The sequence below is a fragment of the Rhinolophus hipposideros genome, assembly GCF_964194185.1.
Source record: "Rhinolophus hipposideros genome assembly, chromosome: 2".
Taxonomy (NCBI): domain Eukaryota; kingdom Metazoa; phylum Chordata; class Mammalia; order Chiroptera; family Rhinolophidae; genus Rhinolophus; species Rhinolophus hipposideros.
In genome coordinates, this window is record NC_138048.1 from 60,930,628 (window position 1) to 60,949,237 (window position 18,610).

Genomic DNA, 18,610 nt, shown 5'->3' on the forward strand with positions numbered 1-18,610 from the left:
TTGTATTTCCATTCTAACATTGAAGCTTTCTTTTCCAGGTGTTGGATGGACTGTTGGCTCAGTATGGGACAGTGGAGAATGTGGAACAAGGTAAGAAATGAGGAAATCAGCCTACTGAATTTTGGGAGGGATATTATCTCTTAGTTCTTATAAGCTGGGTCAACAATGGGGAGAAATAGTAAATTCAAGATTCTTTTGACACAAGCTTCCTAGAGTGTATGTTTGTATATCTAAGTGTGAGAGCTGTCTATGTCTATCTATCCATATCTATATAACTTGTTTTTTTACAAGAAATATGATTTCCAGGCTATTTTTTAATACTCTGTAATGTGCCCAAGTACTGGACAAACACTGTCAGGCTGGGAAAAGCGTAATTCACTTGGATTTACACTCTTACAACTTTCTTCTTCCTGGATAAGAAAAACAGATCCCTAATGTCTTGGACTGAGTGTTTCTCCAGGAGTTGGACTCCTACAACAGAATCCCCTGGAGTGCATATGAAAATGCAGGTTCCTAGGGCTCACCATAGACCTACAGAGTAAGATTCCCTGGGGCAAGAGTTCATGAATCTGTATTTTAAATAAGAACTCCCAAGTGATTTTGTATACTCAAGTTTGAGAGCTGCTGTCTTGGAAACAGGTTGTAAATACATACTCTTCTGCTTTTTCTGTTTCTCAGTTCTTGTTATTTACCTTCTAAAACATGAAATACTGTGATTTTAACGCTGATATCTTATGTAGCTCTTTAAGAGTCCCAGAAAAGTAGATTCCAAGCTCCTGTATGACAGGAAGTAACATTTAATAAAAACTATTTTTGTGTTGACCAAAAAAGCAGAATGTGAGGTAAATCACTTAGGGACTGTGAGCCCTTGGAAAAGTCACTTAGCCTCACTGACTAAGTCTCCACATGTGTGAAAAGGGGAGAGTACTTTCTACCCTTCCTATATCACTGAATAGTTAGCACCCAAAGAAAATTCTGTGTAAGGTATTTGTAGACAACGGAGTCATGCATAATCTCAAGGGATTATTAAGATTCACGTAGGAAAAAATCACAGAGAACCTACCGTGTTTCCCCCAAAATAAGACCTAGCTGGACCATCAGCTCTAATGCGTCTTTTGGAGCAAAACTTAACATAAGACCCGGCATGATATATGATATTATTTATATAAGACCCAGTCTTATATTTAAATAAGACTGTGTCTTATATTAATTTTTGCTCCAAAAGACACATTAGAGCTGATGGTCCAGCTAGGTCTTATTTTGGGGGAAACACGGTATTTTCTCATAGGCAATGTGTTCTATATGACAGCATAATTAATATAATAGTTTTAACATAGTGATTATTCAGATGTTCTCCACTCCATGAATATTAAAAATATCATTATTCAATTTCATGCTGCTGACTGCCCATGCCCAAAGGTGAAGGGAAAGAGCTCAGAAAGAAGACATGATTTACAAGGATTCTGTTTCTCAGTTCTTGTTATTTCCTTCATCATGGAAAAGAAGACATTCTAATAAGGATTGAATATAGGAGGGAAAATGGCCTTACAGTCATGGACCTATAAAAGTGACTAGCTAAGACCATATTATAAATTCAGGACAAGGTCAGGCAAGAAGGAAACATTTCAGGTCCCTGGGGGACTTCACAGCTCCTAGGGCACCTGTGCCCTGGAGAGCACACGGTTTCCAGCTGCCTCACAGTTACATGATAGAATTGTTGGGCGTTTGTTCTATTATAGAGGTGATTCCTGTCTCATCAGGAAAACATTTCCAGTACTTTTAAGAAGCTTTATAGAGCTTTCATGTCCAGGGAAATAAATTATTTGAATGGAGCTCAGTTCTTTCCAGAATCAAAGAACTGTCCGATTTCCTGAAGACAAACATCTTTGAAGAACAGAGAATATGACTAAGAAATGAGAGCAAAATCAGAGCAATCTGAGAGTCCTAGTGGATAGTTTTGTTCAGAAGGGTCAAATCCAGTCCTTTCTCCCTCTCGGGGCGAGAAAGGACCCAAGTGCAGCCTCATTCGTAGCACTAGAAAGCAGCAGATAGGAAACCTCTGTCACATTCTGTGTCTGCACTGAGAGAGGACGGTTATTGGCTACACATCCCATGTTTTGCACTGTGAAGACTTCTCTGGGTAAGTGTGAATTAGAGAGCAATTGGAACAGTCCCCGGGCAAAGGCCAGGGCTAGGCTCACGTTTATGACATGTAAGTCTCAGTGACAGTTCCTTCCTGAGGATTACACATGCTCTCCCCACAAAGGCTGCGGCTACTTTGAAGTTATTGGATAAACAATATTTTTAACACTGGTCTTTAACCCTTTTGAGAATCTTATGGATATTATAAACCAGAAAAATTCATATATCCACAAATTTGAATCTTTGGGTGGGATGAGAAGAGTCACTTTGTAGAATTCCTGAAGCTCTAGAGTGATCTACGATTAAGAATCCCTACACTACAGGATTTTATTGTTACTTTGAGAAGCAGCTTTGTTGTGTTTTTCCTGAATTATCCTTAACGTTATTGTTAACTCCAACTCTCCCAATAGTTTAGATGTTTTAAAGGGATGATTTGATTTAGTCATGTCTGCTTGTTTGGGGGAAAACCATTATTTTTGCTTTTTACTGTCTTGGATTGAAAAAGTTTTATCTTGCCTTTTGAATTTATTTTTAACTTCTGACTTTGAAAGAAGAGGCAAACAATTATGAACCAAGATAAGCCAACTCACAAGAGTGATTTCTTATTAGCCACTCTTAGAGTTTATGTGTTCTCTCCTTTAGCTGAGTTGGGATTGTCAGCTTTCTTTATTGTACACAGATACTAGGTTTAACTCAGAAACAGTCAAGGAGTTCAGTCAAAGGAAAACAGAAATAGTAATAATTCAACTTTATCAATGAATGAAGAATTAAAATTTAAAATTCTTATTATTTTATACATATATCCAATTATTTAAAGCTAAATGCAAATTGTAACAATTAAAACTCATACCTTGATAGTGGTACAATAAGTTAATACTAACTTCTAGGAAGGTAGTCTGAAAATACACATTAAAAGCATTGTGTTTTTTTACCCAATTATTTTCTTCTGTGATTAGCCTTAAAAAAGTAGTAATTCAGAGGAACACACATCAAATGATGTTTGCAACAAAGGTGGTTTTTAGCAGCATTACAATAGCCATATTAGAATAGGAAATACTGGGAACAACATATTTGTCAATAACTGAGGAACAGTTAGGCAAAAATCATGGCACATTTATTTATTACAATTTTATGCAGGCATTAAAAATAAAATATACCAAAAGAATGTACATATACATACACATATGCAAAAGTGTTTATAAAATAAGTGAAAATATAGCTATGAGTTTTACATACAATTGATTACAAAGTATATACACACACAGACGTAATTGATTACAAATTACTAGGAATAAAGTTAGAGATTCAAATAACTCTCGAGTTAGGGCAGTGAATTTTTTTGTGCATTTTTCTCTGAAGTAAATCTGTTTACGTTGAGCCGGAGGATGACAGCTTTTTTTTCTGTGACAGTGTTGTGTTCTCTTCTTTCCTAGTCAACACAGACACAGAAACTGCCGTTGTCAACGTCACGTATGCAACAAGAGAAGAAGCAAAAACGTAAGTAGATTTGGACTTTTTGGGTTTTTTTGGAGGTTTGTCTTTGAATTCCACTGAGTCCTGTGTCTCCACACCTTTTCTGAAAAGATGCAGCTCTTTGACGTGTCAGTGGAACTCCTGGGCATTTATACCAGGATGTCTGTTTGCTGTCTAGATAGAGACTTTGTCTTGAAAAATGGGGAGCCATAGCATCAAAACCAAGGTGGGAGCCATGTCTTGCCATAGCTCTGTGACACTGTTGCCTGGACTCTGCTTTGCCAACCACTGGGAGCCACTTTTACCTGACTTTCCTCCATGCCCCGGGAGGAAGAAGCACAAGCCTATTTCTGTCTACACTAATTGGATGGACACTAAAACATAAACTTGTCCTCTCTGTAACATTAGGAGGGAGTCCACCTCAGTGATAGCAACAGCGAGGAGAACTGTCGGGTCATGGTTCCTCAAGGAACACCTGGCTGGGGTTCTTTTTCCTGGTCCCCCTTCACTCCCTAGTCTCCATTCATGACTCCATTGCTTCAGTGATGGTTAATTGTGAGCTTGGCTGTTAACGGACATGGGATTGAGGTTTTTAAAACAAGTTCCTTTTCATAGGAGGTCCTTGAAGTGCTTATCAGGTCATCGTAATGAAGATGTGGTCACATGTTGTCATTCTTCATGGATGTGACATAACCTTTGTTAAACATCCAGAATTATAGTTTTATTTCTTCCTCAAGGTTTCAACACACATGAACATAATATTTACCCCATTCATGTACCGAGTTTTCAGAAAGTGAATTTTGCATTGAAAAAGGCAGTAGTTCACTTGCTACTGACTTTTGCACACATAATGTAAGTAGGATATATACTAACACCTCACCTTTACAGTTCTTCTCCAGCTGCCACTTAGGTAGGACCTCTGTGCACATTACTTTGTTGCTTTTATTGAATTCAGAACACATTGCTTGGTAATAAATTCACAAACCCTAAAAATTAACCTAGTATAATAGGGTCATTGTTTTCACGTGCTGCCAGAAACATGTAAAATAATTGGTCCATTTCATGTATAATTTTAAAAATGTAATAGTGGGATGTCATTTATTTCATATCAAATAAATATTTTTAGATAATAATACTCTGTGCTTTTGAGGGCTTAAGGAAATAAATGGTATCTTAACTGCCTTGGGATAATAAATGTTGAAACCTTTCCAGAAAGACATTGGGTAATACTTAACAATGTTAGAATTCTGCATACTCTCCAACCCAACAACTCCACTAGGAATTTATCCTGCGTGCAAAGTTGTAGTTGCAAAGGTGCCCAGAGTAACATTGTATATAATGGTAAAAGATTGGACATTATATATATATCTAACAATAGAGGATCATTGCAAAAAACGATGGCAAACCAGTAGAGTGTTAAAAGGCCAGTGAAAATTAAATTGCAGGATATTTAATGATTTGGAGAATGTTTGGAACATTAATGATTTTTTAAAGGTTAGGAAAAAAGTATGTATGATATTTATTTTTATAAATATATTTAAGAAAAATAAAGATATAGAATGAATTAGGACTTTTTCTTATTTGTGCTTATCTATTTCTCAATTTTCAATAATAAATATGTATTATGATTAAAATGATAAAAAAAATGAGTCATAATTTTATACTGATATTCACAGAGTCTTTGATAAGGGGACTACAGCCTTGGGTGGTGAAACAAACCAGAATGCATAATTGTACAGCAAGCCTGCCCCGGCCTATACAGTGTGATAACTGTTCGTTAGCCACAAGGTCTGAGGGGGCAGAGATGGCGTCTCACTGCTCACTGCTGTCTCCTCAGTGAAGATTACTGGCCCTTGCATAGGCTACTAGTAAATGAAAGTGAATGAACCAGCCCACTGACTGGAGGGTCTTCTCTGACTGCACTCTCTGACAAAGCTCGCCTATTCCTGCTGCATTTCAGAGCCATCGAGAAGCTAAGCGGGCATCAATTTGAGAACTACTCCTTCAAGATTTCCTACATCCCCGATGAAGAGGTGAGCTCCCCTTCGCCCCCTCAGCGAGCCCAGCGTGGGGACCACTCTTCCCGGGAGCAAGGCCACGCCCCCGGGGGCTCTTCTCAGGCCAGACAGATTGATTTCCCGCTGCGGATCCTGGTCCCCACCCAGTTTGTTGGTGCCATCATCGGAAAGGAGGGCTTGACCATAAAGAACATCACTAAGCAGACCCAGTCCCGGTACGTGCCTCCGGGGCTTGCCTTTGCTTCCTTCTGAGGGGGCCCCCTGAGTGCTGGGGCGGCCCAGCCATCCTCAATGTGCTTTTGCTTGCATCAGCAGTGGGTGATAGTATGCTGTATGGGACGGTGGCTTCTTGAAACAGAACAATTAACAGACTAACAGAAAGCCGCGGCTTTAATGAGCTTTCCTGCCAGTTGCCGAAAGGTCATATCCTGAAACACGGAAGGGTCCAAGAAGGCGGTAATGACCTCACAGCCAAGAATTGTTCTTATAAGCTAACTAATGCTTGTGAATGCATCTGTTTCTAAAACAGCAGAGGTATGGGGCTGAACTTTGTGGGATCCTAGAACCCGCTTGCCTTAGCTCTTAACCCCTCTCCTGAGTCAAAGCGCTAGGTGGTGGTCATTCTTTGAGACCACCGAGGTAATCTCACAAATCGCCACATAAAGGAAGTGGGTGAACCACTGCTATATTGAGTAAGAAACAAAGTACATGAGCCTTCTATTTAGTTTTCTGTCTGTTTAAGGAGCCTGCACTGGTAGTAGGAGCTGTAGTGGGCAAATGACTTGAGGGGTTGTTGATTTTCGTATGATTCATAAGACCACAGCATGGTGTAATAAAGCCAGCACAGCACTGGAAGATAAGGACCCACGTTCAAGTTTTACCGCTTAACGGCTGTATGATCTTGGAAAAAATGTTTAGCATCTCAGAGCATCAGTTGTTTCTTCTGTAAGCCAGGATCATTGTGAGAAATCGGGCGATCAGACAGATTGAATGTAATAATTTACTGTGAAAGCACTTAAATCGCAAAGCACCAAATTACTGACAAATACTAGTTACTTACCCGACTGGTACCTTTTATTCTTGTCATGTATTGAGTGCCTCGTACTGTGAAAGAGAAAACACTGTTTTCCTTAAAGTATCTGAGTTACTTCCAAATAATGGACACTTAGTTGGGTCCCATAGTAACTCTCCTTAGAAGAGATAATAGAGAGGGGAAGTACTGTCTGGTGATCCTTTTATTTTAAAATCAGACTTCCTGCCCCTCCAAGTTTGCTTCACTGTGAAAGTGATCTTTATTTATATGTCTTTTTCTTCCCAGAATTGTGTAAAGTGGCTTTAAAAATGCAACAAGTTTAAACAGAAGTGAGGTTAATTCTCAAAGTGTGTGCCCATTTTTTAAAAAGTAGACCAAAGATTTGGATTTGGCCTTTCTAACAGCCAAAGTAAAGGGGGATACAATCAATTATGTCATTTTGAAAGCTGACAAAAACAAGTAGGGCCACTTCAACCCAAAGAAGTCTGATGAAGTTATCAAGCTTTTGAGCCATTGGTTTTAAGAGCCTGGAAGAAGGCAGGCTGCCAGTGGCAAGGAAATCAAAACTTAGGCAGAGAAAGTGCATGCCTCTGTTTCCTATCCACAGACAAATACATGACGCTTGCTTAAATTTGGTGTTTGGATTTAGGTTAACATATGGCTTTTAAAAGCTGCAATCAGTTCAGAGACTGGCACTGTGCCAGTGTGCCATATTATCCTGCTCACTTTACTCTTCACGTCTCTGATCATTTGCGAGATAACAGAATACTTCATTTACCAAACTGGCTTCATGACCAAGTTGGCTTGGTGCCTTTTGTCCCACAGCGTGCCTGTAAGAAATATTCCCTTCTAAGTGGAGCTGTAAAGAATTCAAGTTTGGCATAAGACAGCCCCTGTACTGCTTGCTGCCTTCTTGGAGAATGGCACTGGTAGCAGACGTGCTAATGGCACTTCCTTGTCTGTGCCCTTGCTGTACGTGGGTGGTGCGATGCTTTCTTGGGACTGATTGGGACCTGTGCCACTCGACCCTGTGCTATTGCGCCTGATTCTTTTCCTACAGGGTTGACATCCATAGAAAGGAAAATTCTGGAGCTGCAGAGAAACCCGTCACCATCCATGCCACCCCAGACGGGACCTCTGAAGCATGCCGCATGATTCTTGAAATAATGCAGAAAGAGGCAGATGAGACCAAACTGTAAGTTGGCATGCAATGTCCAGATCGCGCAACAGAGAATAAGACGAGGTTCTCATTCATGTAACCCAAGAAAAATTTTAAAAGTTGTAGCTCTTACATTAATTAAAGGGAGCAGGGGAAGGATTGTTTTTGAGAAATTTGTTCCCAAGGAGAACACAGTGGGAAACAGATCTTTTGCATCTCATCTATAACGTGGCTGTTTCTCCACTTGTGTGTTTCTCTTGGTGATTCTAATGCTTCCATCACTCACTGGTAGTAGGTATAAAATGCACATTGTCATCAAAACTATCATTTACTGTTCTGGAAAGGGTTTTTGCCACCTGCTCCTACATCATTTGCACTGTTACATTTCCTTAAGTCAGAGAAACTGGCATCCAAGTGGTGACTTTATTTTTCTTCCACTTTTCTTCTGCCTTCTCCCCTACTTCCTTTTCTTTTACAAAATACGACTTGGGATGCCTGAGCATTGTAACAATTTAAAGAGCAAATACAGTTCTTACTAAACTAATTGACTTTGTATTACAAATGAATTAATGTTAATGGGTTAGATTAATAAAAAAGGTTTTATGTCAGTTTGGCAAAATCCACTTAGGGGCATTGGTAGCACTTTCATAGAAAACCACTGAGGGATGAATCGAATATAAAATTAATTTAGCAAATAATGTTAGATAAGAGTGTTCCAAAACCAAAAAGATCAAAGTCTTAGTCCTCAAAAGAAAAACATTACAACTCTATTCCAAGATTTCATAAGGGACTCTAACCCTTCACTTATGAATTATTTACTCTGTTTGGGGCTTTTGCACCCCCCCCACCAGATGCCACAGCTCAATTTCAAGAAGCCTCTCTCTCATCCAAGTTGTTTATAAATAACATGCTCTTTCGTCCTTTAACCTAGGTGCAAACAACTTATATTCTACATAATCAAAAGGACTGATTTATAAATTGGATTTTTAAGTTTTTGTGTAAAGCCAAGATAGAGTTTGAATATCTTTAAAATAAATGTTTCTTTGAGTGCCACGCTGTATGAAGCACTGTGCTGGGGGGTTGAGGCTATAGTCATGATGAGGACCCAGTTCCTGCTTTCCTGGAGCTTACAGTCCAGTGGGGGAGACATTCACTAAACAAATAATTAAACCAGTACATGATTAAGCACAGCTCATGATTAAGCACAGTGCTGTAGTGGAAAATGACTGCATATTATTACAGACCCTAATTAAGGCTTTGGGGGGACAGGAGGAGATTTGGGCATTTCAGAGAAGGCCTCTCTGTATAAGTGACATTTAAGCTGAGCCCTGAGGGGAATGAATAAGAGGTGGAGGATGTAGGAGAAGAGGAATCCTAAACTTCCTTTTTATTCATGTACCAAACATTTATTGAGCACCTACTATGTGCCAGGTACTGTTCTATGTGTCAGTGAACAATGGTGACCAAACCCCACCCCGCCCCCTCAATCCTGCACTCTGAAAGTTACAGTTTTTGGGAGCTTCTTCAGCTATCTGTTTATTGTGAGACAACAATAATGCATCTGTTAGATGCTTTTGATCTCAATAACAGAAAACATGAATAACAACTGGCTGAAGCAATAAGAAACAATTATTATGTCATGTAACAAGAAGTCCCAAGTTAGAATGACTCCAAGTTCAGTTGAATCATGGACTCAAAGACTCATGACTTTTCTTTCTGCTTTACCTTCTTCAGGGTGTCTCATGTTCCCCTGGTGATGACAGGATGGCTGTAGTGATTTCTGACTTTGTGTCTCCACAGAATACTCAAAAATTGAAAGAGAAGGCATCCTTTCCTTTTTTTTTTTAATTGTGGTTAAAAAAAAACAAAATTTACCATCTTAACCATTTTCAGGTGTACAGTTCAGTAGTGAGTATATTCCCGTTGTTATGAAACAGGTCTCCAGTACTTTCTCCATCTTACAAAACTGAAACTATACACTTGAAACAACTTCCCCTTTCCCTCTCCCTCCAATCTCTGATAACTCCCATTCTACTTTGTTTCTATGAAGTTGTTGACTTTAGAGAACTCCTATCTAAGTGGAATCATCCCGTATTTCTTTTTGTGACTGGCTTATTTCACTTAACATAATGTCCTGAAGATTCATCCATGTTGTAGCATGTGATAGGATTTCATTTCTTTTTAAGGCTGAATAATATTTGTATATACCACATTTTGTTTATTCATTCGTCCATTGATGAATTTGGGTTTGCTTTCCCCTCTTGACTATTGTGCATTGTGCTGTTATGAACATGGGTGTGCAAATATCTCTTTGAGACCCTGCTTCTGATTTTTTTGGCTGTATAACGAGAAGTGAGGTCGCTGGATCATATGGCAGTTCTATTTTCAGTTTTTTGAGGAGCCTCCATACTGTTCTCCGTAGCAATTGCATCATTTTACAGTCCTACCAACAGTGCACAGGGTTCCAATTTCTCCACATACTCACCAACACTTGTTATTTTCTGTTGTTTTGATAGTAGCCAGACTAATGGATGTGAAGTAGTCGTTGGTGTTCACAGTGTCTCATCGTGGTTTGTATTTGCATTTCTCTGATGATCAGTGATGTTGAGCATCTTTTTTATGCTGTTGGCATTTGTACATCACCTTTGGAGAAATGTCTATTCAAGTCCTTTGCACATTTTTTAAACAGGTTATTTGATTTTTTTATTGTTGAGTTGTCAGAGTTATTTATATGAGTATGTTCACTGTTGATTGTGTCCTTTGATGCACAAGTTTGTCGATTTTTGCTTTTGTTGTCTGGCTTTGGTGTCACATGCAAGAAACCTTTGCAAAGTCCAATGTCATGAAACTTTTCCCGTGTTTTCTTCTAGTTTTAGTTTTACATTACATTATAGTTTTTTTAAGTTTTACATTTAAGTCTTTAATCCATTTTGAGTTAATTTTTGTATATCGAGTAAGATAAGGGTCTAGCATACAGGTATCCAGTTTTCCCAGCATTGTTTGTTGAAGCGATTGTCCTTTCCCTGTTGTGTAGCATCGGCACTCTTGTCAAAGATTATATGACCATATACGAGTATGTGAGAGTTTATTTCTGAGATCTCTGTTCTGTTCCATTGGTTTATTCATCTGTCTCGATGCCAGTACCACACTGTTTTGATTACTGTAGCTTTGTTTAGAAATATATGTTTTGAAATCAGGAAATGTGAGTCCTCCAACTTTGTTCTTTTTCAGAATTATTTTGACTATTCAGGGTCCCTTGCGATTCTATACAAATTTTAGAATGAATTTTTCTATTTCTGCAAAAATTGCCGTTGGCATTTTGATAGGGATTGCATTGCATCCATAGATCACTTTGGGTAGTATGGACATCTGAACAATATTAAGTCTTCCAGCTTATGAATGTAGGATGTCTTTTCATTGATTTCTTTTTTTTTCTTCAAGATTTTATTGGGGAAGGGGAGCAGGACTTTATTGGGGAACAGTGTGTACTTCCAGGACTTTTTTCCAAGTCAAGTTGTTGTCCTTTCAATCTTAGTTGTGGAGGGTGCCGTTCAGCTTCAAGTTGTTCTTTCAGTCTTAGTTGTGGAGGACGCAGCTCAGCTCCAGGTCCAGTTGCTGTTGCTAGTTGCAGGGGGCACAGCCCACCATCCCTTGCGGGAGTCGAACTGGCACCTTGTGGTTGAGAAGACGCGCTCCAACCAACTGAGCCATCAGGGAGCTCAGTGGCAGCTCTGCTCAAGGTGTCGTGTCAATTTTAGTTGCAGGGGGCGCTGCCAAACATCTGTTGCGGGACTCGAGGAATTGAACTGGCACCCTTGTGATTGAAAGCCCACACTCCAACCAACTGAGCCATCCTGGAGGCAGCTCAGCACAAGATGCCGTGTTCAATCTTAGTTGCAGGGGCGGAGCCCACCATCCCTTCCCGGACTTGAGGAATTGAACTGGCAACCTTGTGGTTGAGAGCCCACTGGCCCATGTGGGAATCGAACCATCAGCCTTCGGAGTTAGGAGCATGGAGCTCTATCTAACTGCCTGAGCCACCGGGCTGGCCTTTTCATTGATTTCTGTTGTCTTTAATTTCTTTCAGCAATGTTTTGTAGGATTCAGTGTACAAGTTTTTTACTTCTTCAATTAGGTTATTCCTAAATATTCTTTATAATGCTGTTATAAATGGAATTATTTGTTTAATTTTCTTTCCGGATTGTTCGTTTTTAGTGTATGGAAACAACTGTTTTTTGCGTGTTGACTGTATCCCATGCTGGTGCTGAATTAGTTTATGCTGACAATATTTGTGTGGAATCTTTAGGTGTTTTTACATATAAGATTATGTCATCTGTGAATAGAGATAATTTTACTTCTTCCTTTCCAATTTAGACGCCTCTTATATCTTTTCCTTCATTAATTGCTCTGGCTAGGACTTCCACTACTATGTTGAATAGAAGTGGTGAGAGCCGGCATCCTTGTCTTGTTCCTGATGTTAGAGGAAAAGCTTTGTCTTTCATCATTAAATATGATGTTCACTGTGGGCTTTCCACAAATGGTATTTATTATGCTAAGGTAGTTTCCTTCTATTCCTAGGTTGTTGAGTGTTTTTATCATGAAAAGGTGTTAAATTTTGTCAAATGCTTTTTCTCTGTCTGTTGAGACAATCGTGTGGGTTTTGTCCCTCTTTTTGTTAATGTGGTATCTTGCATTGATTTTCATATGTTGAACCATCCTTGAATTCCAAGAATACATCCCACTGGGTCATAGTATATACTTTTTTTTAATGTGCTTTCAATTTCAGTTTGCTAGTATTTTATTGAGGATTTTTGCATCAGTATTCACATCAGGGATGTTGGTCAGTAGTTTTTTTGTTTCTTTTTTTCTTGAGGTATCTTTGCTTGGGTTTGGTATTAGAGTAAAGCCAGCCTCACAGAGTGAGCTTGGAAGTGTTTGCTCCCTTCAGTTTTTTGGAAGAGTTGGAGAAGGATTGGTGTTAATTCTTCTTCAAATGTTTGGTAGGATTCTTCAGGGAAAATATCTGGTCCTGGGCTTTTCTTTTTTGGGAGGTTTTTGATTCCTTACTCAATCTCTTTACTTGTGGTTGGTCTGTTCGGATTTTCTATTCATGTTTCAATCTTGGTAGCTTTTGTGTTTCTAGGAATTTGTACATTTCTTCTAGGTTATTCAATTTGTTGGTGTATAACTGTTTATAGTGTCTCTTATAATCATTTTTATTTATGGGGTATCAGTTGTAATGTCCCCTCTTTCATTTCTGATTTTATATATTTGCATATTCTCTCTTCTTTTCTTAGTCTAGCTAAGAGTTGTCAATTGTGTTGATCTTTAAAAAAAACAACTCTTAGTTTCATTGATTTTTTTTCCCCCTCATTTGTTTTTCTATTCTCTATTTTACTTGTATCTGCTCTAATCTTTATTATTTATTTCCTTTTGCTAGCTTTGGGTTTAGTTTATTCTTTTTCTAATTTCTTCAGGTGTAAAGTTGTTGACTTGAGATTTTCCATTTTGTTTTTTTAATCCATTCAGCTAAACTATGCCTTTTGATTGGGGAGTTTAATCCCTTAACATTTAAAGTAAATACTAATAGGGAAGGACTTACAATTGCCATTTTGTTCATTTGTTTTCTATATGTCTTGTTGCTTTATTTTATCTTCTTTATTCTCTTACTGACATCCTTTGTGGAGTTTTGGGGTTTTTAGTGATATGTTTTGGTTCCCTTTCAGTTCATTTTGTGTATAGTCTGGATTTTTTTGTGGTTACCCATTGCAATTACATAAACGTCTTAAAATTATAGCATTCTATTTAAAACTGGTAACAACTTAACTTCAATTGCATTTAAAACTATTCCTTTACCACTCCACCCTCCACTTTATTATGGTGTCACAAGTTATTCTTTATGTATTGTATGCCCATTAGTGTAGATTTATCATTATCGTTTTTGTCATTTAAATTTTACGTCAAAGTTACTATAGTGTAGGTCATTGTATTTGTGTATTTATTTTTATTACAGAATCTTATTTTCACATGGCTTTGTGTTGCTGTCTACTGTCCTTTCGTTTCAAGTGAAAGGGTTTGCTTTAGCATTTCTTGTAGAGCAGATCTAATAATAATGAACTCCTCAGCTTTTGTTTATCTGGGAAGTCTTATTTCTCTTTCATTTTCAAAGGACAGTTTTGCCAGATACAGTATTCCTGGTTGACAGTTTTTTCTTTCAGCAGTTTGAATATATGATCCCACTCCCTTCTGGCCTGCAAATTTCTGCTGAGAAATCCACCGATAATCTTATGGAAACTCCTGGGTATGTTACTAATCACTTTTCTCTTGCTGCTTTCAAGATTCTCCTTTGCCTTTGCCTTTAGACACTTTGGGTTATAATGTGTCTCAGTGTGGTTCTCTTTGATTTATCCTAGTTGGAGGTTTTTGAGCTTCTTGAATCTGTATGTCCATTTCTTTCCTCAGATTTGGAAAGTTATCCATAATTATTTCTTTAAATAAGCTCTCTGCCCTTTCTCTTTCTTCTCTTTATGGAGTCCCATGATATGTATATTGATCTACTCAATAGTGTCCTATAAATCCCTTAGCCTCTCTTTACTTTTTGTCATTCATTTTCCTCCTCTGACTTGATGATTTCAAATGACTAGTGTTCATGCTTGCTGATTCTTTCTTCTGCCTGTTCATGTCTGTTGTTAAACCTTTTAAATGAATTTTTTTCAGTTCAGTTATTGTACTTTCAGTTTCATTATTTCTGTTAGGTTGTTTTTTTATAGTTTATGCTTTTTTATTGATATTCTCATTTTGTTCATGCATCATTTTTGTGATTTTGTTTAGTTGCCTGTGTTCTCTTTTAGGTCATTGAGTATCTTTATGACAATTATTTTAAATTCTTTGCTTACAGATCTACATTTCTTTAAGGTCAGTTCTCGGAGCTTTAGTTTTTTCTCTTGATTAGTCAGTGTTTCCCTGTTTCTTTGTATGGCTTGTGGGGTTTTGTTTGTTTGTTTGTTTGTTTGTTTGTTTTTTGCTTGGATTTGAAAACACAACCACCTTTCACAGTTTTTACATACTAGCTTCATTCAAGAGAAGACCTTCATTAATAGCCTGGATGGAGGTTCTAAACCGCTTAAACTTTTTTGATCACTTTCTCTTCCTGGCTTCTGACTGTGGAACTGCCGCTGTAATATGCTGTTTACCTCTGTTTTCAGCAGCTTCCAAATTCTGGTGCCAGTCTCGTGAGCACTCCAACTCAGGCAAGACAGAAACCAATTCCTCAGGCATCCCCCAGACAAGCTAGAATGTTGGACTCATGGTCAAGTCTTTTGTTTGTTTTAGAGAGCAGAGCCCTGGTATGGAGGATTGCTTCTTAGCTGCCTCTTGCTGTGTTGTGTAGGTGAAGGAGCATGAACAGGCACTCCAAATGTTATGATTTTTCTTCCCCTTTTGCTGGAATCTCTTCTTGGTTTTATAATAGCTTGGGTGCTGTAGCTTCTCAGCTGATATTTAGAGTTCTGACAGAGTTATTCTGACCAGTCTCTTGTTGTTAACTCAGAGTCTCTGTGGGGGTAGGAGGGCCTGAAGCTTTCTAGTTTGCCATCTGACTAATGTCATTATCCCTTGTGCTTTTTCAAGAGCAAGGAAAACCTTCCTAAAGTCACCCAACAGACTTCTCCTTATACCTCATTGACCAGATCTGCCTCATGGACTTACTTCCAACCAGTCACAACAAGGGAGTATAATTATCATGGTTTGGCTTATGTTAATGAGAATTCAGATACTGCGCTTAGTGAGGGACTTAGCTTCTAAAGCCCATGGCCACTTGATACCTGAACAAGACAGCTTCTATTTGTAAGAGAAAAATAGGATAATAGCTCTTGGGAGGCAACCACTGTGTCCACCTGAAATGTTAAATTGTTGATTGTCTCTTTTAGAGCTGAAGAGATTCCTCTGAAAATCTTGGCCCACAATGGCTTGGTTGGAAGACTTATTGGAAAAGAAGGCAGAAATTTGAAGAAAATTGAACACGAGACAGGGACCAAGATAACAATCTCATCGTAAGCCACTCATTCGGATTAATTGTGCCCAATAATAAGAGAATTTGAGCATTTTGATATGTCCAATTCACTCATTTGGTTTTCCCTAAAATGGGAATAAGTGATATAATTATCTCCAAAACCCATCAAAACAAATACATAAATAGTTACCAGTGAAACATTTTTTTACTACAGATATGATCTAAGTCACTACAAAGATTTGAGTTAAGGTGGCAGGTGCTGTACCACAGTGTGTGGTAAGGAAATCCAGTCTTCTCCCTGCCTCCTCCACCAAGACTTGTTTGTGATCCTTTGAGATTTATTTTTCCTTTTGGAAAAAAGGAAATTTCTCTCTTTTTCCCGGTGGCCAGCTTGCAGGATTTGAGCATATACAACCCTGAAAGAACCATCACTGTGAAGGGCACTGTCGAGGCCTGTGCCCATGCTGAGATAGAAATTATGAAGAAGCTACGTGAGGCCTTTGAAAACGATATGCTGGCTGTTAATGTAAGTGCCTAATGCTTTCTTCTGCTGGTTTTCATATGTGTTTTCAGGTAGGACCCTAGCCTCTCTCAGAATAATTAACGTTCAGATAGTGAAGAAGCACCTTAGAATAGATATGCAGTGTTCTTCCTGCCTTCTTGGCGCAAGTACATTAAAATAATCAAGAGACCAACTAGTAAATTATGATGAATGCACTGGACAAAATAATGTGAAACCATTAAAATCATAATTTCGAAGATTTTAAAATGAGCGATTGTCTATGATATGTTAATTAAGAAAAGAATATATGAAAGTATATATAAGTAGGGTTACAGTTATGTAAAATAATACAGACCAAAATGACCAGAAGTCTACATATAAAAATAAAAATAATGGTATGTTAGAAAAATGGGATTCTATTTTTCACTTTCCAATTTTAAAAATGCATACTTTAAAATTAACTTCTGATTTTCATTTCTTGCTTACTGATCTGCTGTGTTAGATTGCCCAATAAATAATGTCAATCACCTCAGCTCTAACACTTCTAGCAGAGTGATTTGGGTTTATCTTTCTTGTTATTGCTACCTAGTCCCCATTTCATAATGGGGAGACACCAGTCTGGCATCAGAAATTTTAAAAACATTTGTCCATTGGCATAGCCCAAAGCTCAGCGGTCAATTTTTGTATTTTCTACGATATTTTTATATATTTTATAACATATACAAAAGAGGAAAGGGTACTGTGATAAGCCTGCATATTCCCATAATCCAGTTTCAATAGTTATCAACTCATGGCCTGTTTAGTTTCTTCTGAACCTTCATCCACCTCCCCACCTCCCTTGAATGACCTTGAAGCAAATCCCAGACCTGGTAACATTTCATAGAGAAATAAATGCTGACAAAGAGGTCATGTAAGTTAAATCCAGATCCCTCATGGCAGCACTTTCCACAGTACCCTATTAGGTCAGTACTCTCTTCTCCCACCTTAGCAGCTCACATCATATGATAATTAGAGGACATGATGGGAAGATTCCAGTGTGACCTCTCCCCGTTTGTGTATATATTTGTCTGTGGAAGTATCACCCAATGATCTAATTGTGTGTGTGTGTGTGTGTGTGTGTGTGTGTGTGTGTCCTCTTGAAATTTTAGGATAAACATCTCTTTCTGTGAACACACAGAAAAGCTACAATAGGGTCTGGGTGCTCCAAATATTTTCCCCTGAGCCTATCACTTAGATTCATTCATATCTGTACCTAAGTCATGCATTGACAGATGAATAACAAAACTACTAGATCTTATGTATCAAATGGGGTAAAAGGCTAAGGATCCCAACTCTGCTGTTCCAGACAGTCTAAACAAAGGAGAGTTTGCTAGGTGACCCTAGCCACAGATGAGAAAATAGAAAATGTTAGAGAACTATTTAGTGTTTGGAGAGGGGCAAGTTGGATACAGGCCAGGGTGAGTGACTGCATCTCTCTGCCTTTGAAGGGCTGTGTAGTTACAACTTGACTGTAACCTATATGCGTCTCCCGATGTTTAAATGTGAAATAAACAAGTGAGATGATCACGAAGCTGGGAACTAAATGGTGCAAAAGCCGAAGTTGTGAACCATGCTGAGTCTGGATAACGGAGTTCATATATGTGGTTTCCCAGCGGAGGCTCTGATCTTGCCCTGGGTAGAGTTAAAACGAAACAAAACAAAAGACATTCATCCAATGTGTTTTAAACATCAGCCATTCAACAGATACTTACTGAGTACTTACTATGTACCAGGCACTGAGCACACGACACTGAGTAAGACAGTCTCTGTCCGCAAGGTCTGAAAGGGGACGAAGTGCACAGGTGGTCCACATTCCACGCGATGAGTGCTGTTTTAAGGAAACATAGGAATGTTAGGAGTGCAAAGAAAGGGCATTTGAGCTGTGACCTTGGGGGTAAGAGAAGGCTTCCTGGATGAGGGGACACCTAAGCTCGGGTGAAACCCACGTGAGGAGTAGCCAGGACTTAGCCAGGGGAGGAGGGAGAGAAGCACATTCCTTTCAAGGTGAACAAAGTGTGCAGGGGCCTAGAGGTGAGAGGGGAGCAGGACTGGGCAGGGTGGAGATGAGGACTTAGCAGAAGAGAGGCTGGTAAGGTGTCCATCCCCAGGAAGAGCCTCGTTTGCTGTGTGAAGATGTATACACACTCCCAAGGGTGGCAGAGAAGCTCTGAAGGAACTCCACGGTCAGGTTAAGATTCGGAGAGCCCCTCCTGGCACCAGGGTGGAGAAGAGG

The 18,610-nt window shown here is 38.8% G+C and overlaps 1 protein-coding gene across 1 annotated transcript in view; it reads left to right on the forward strand.

Moving 5' to 3' along the window:
• Window positions 1-18,610, forward strand: part of IGF2BP2 (insulin like growth factor 2 mRNA binding protein 2) — a 143,224-nt gene that overhangs the window by 104,999 nt on the left and 19,615 nt on the right. The window contains exons 4-9 of the mRNA XM_081070874.1: window positions 39-90; window positions 3,576-3,639; window positions 5,576-5,848; window positions 7,727-7,861; window positions 15,754-15,876; window positions 16,227-16,362. Coding sequence (XP_080927000.1) covers window positions 39-90; window positions 3,576-3,639; window positions 5,576-5,848; window positions 7,727-7,861; window positions 15,754-15,876; window positions 16,227-16,362 — 783 coding nt within the window. The remainder of the gene's footprint in view (window positions 1-38; window positions 91-3,575; window positions 3,640-5,575; window positions 5,849-7,726; window positions 7,862-15,753; window positions 15,877-16,226; window positions 16,363-18,610) is intronic.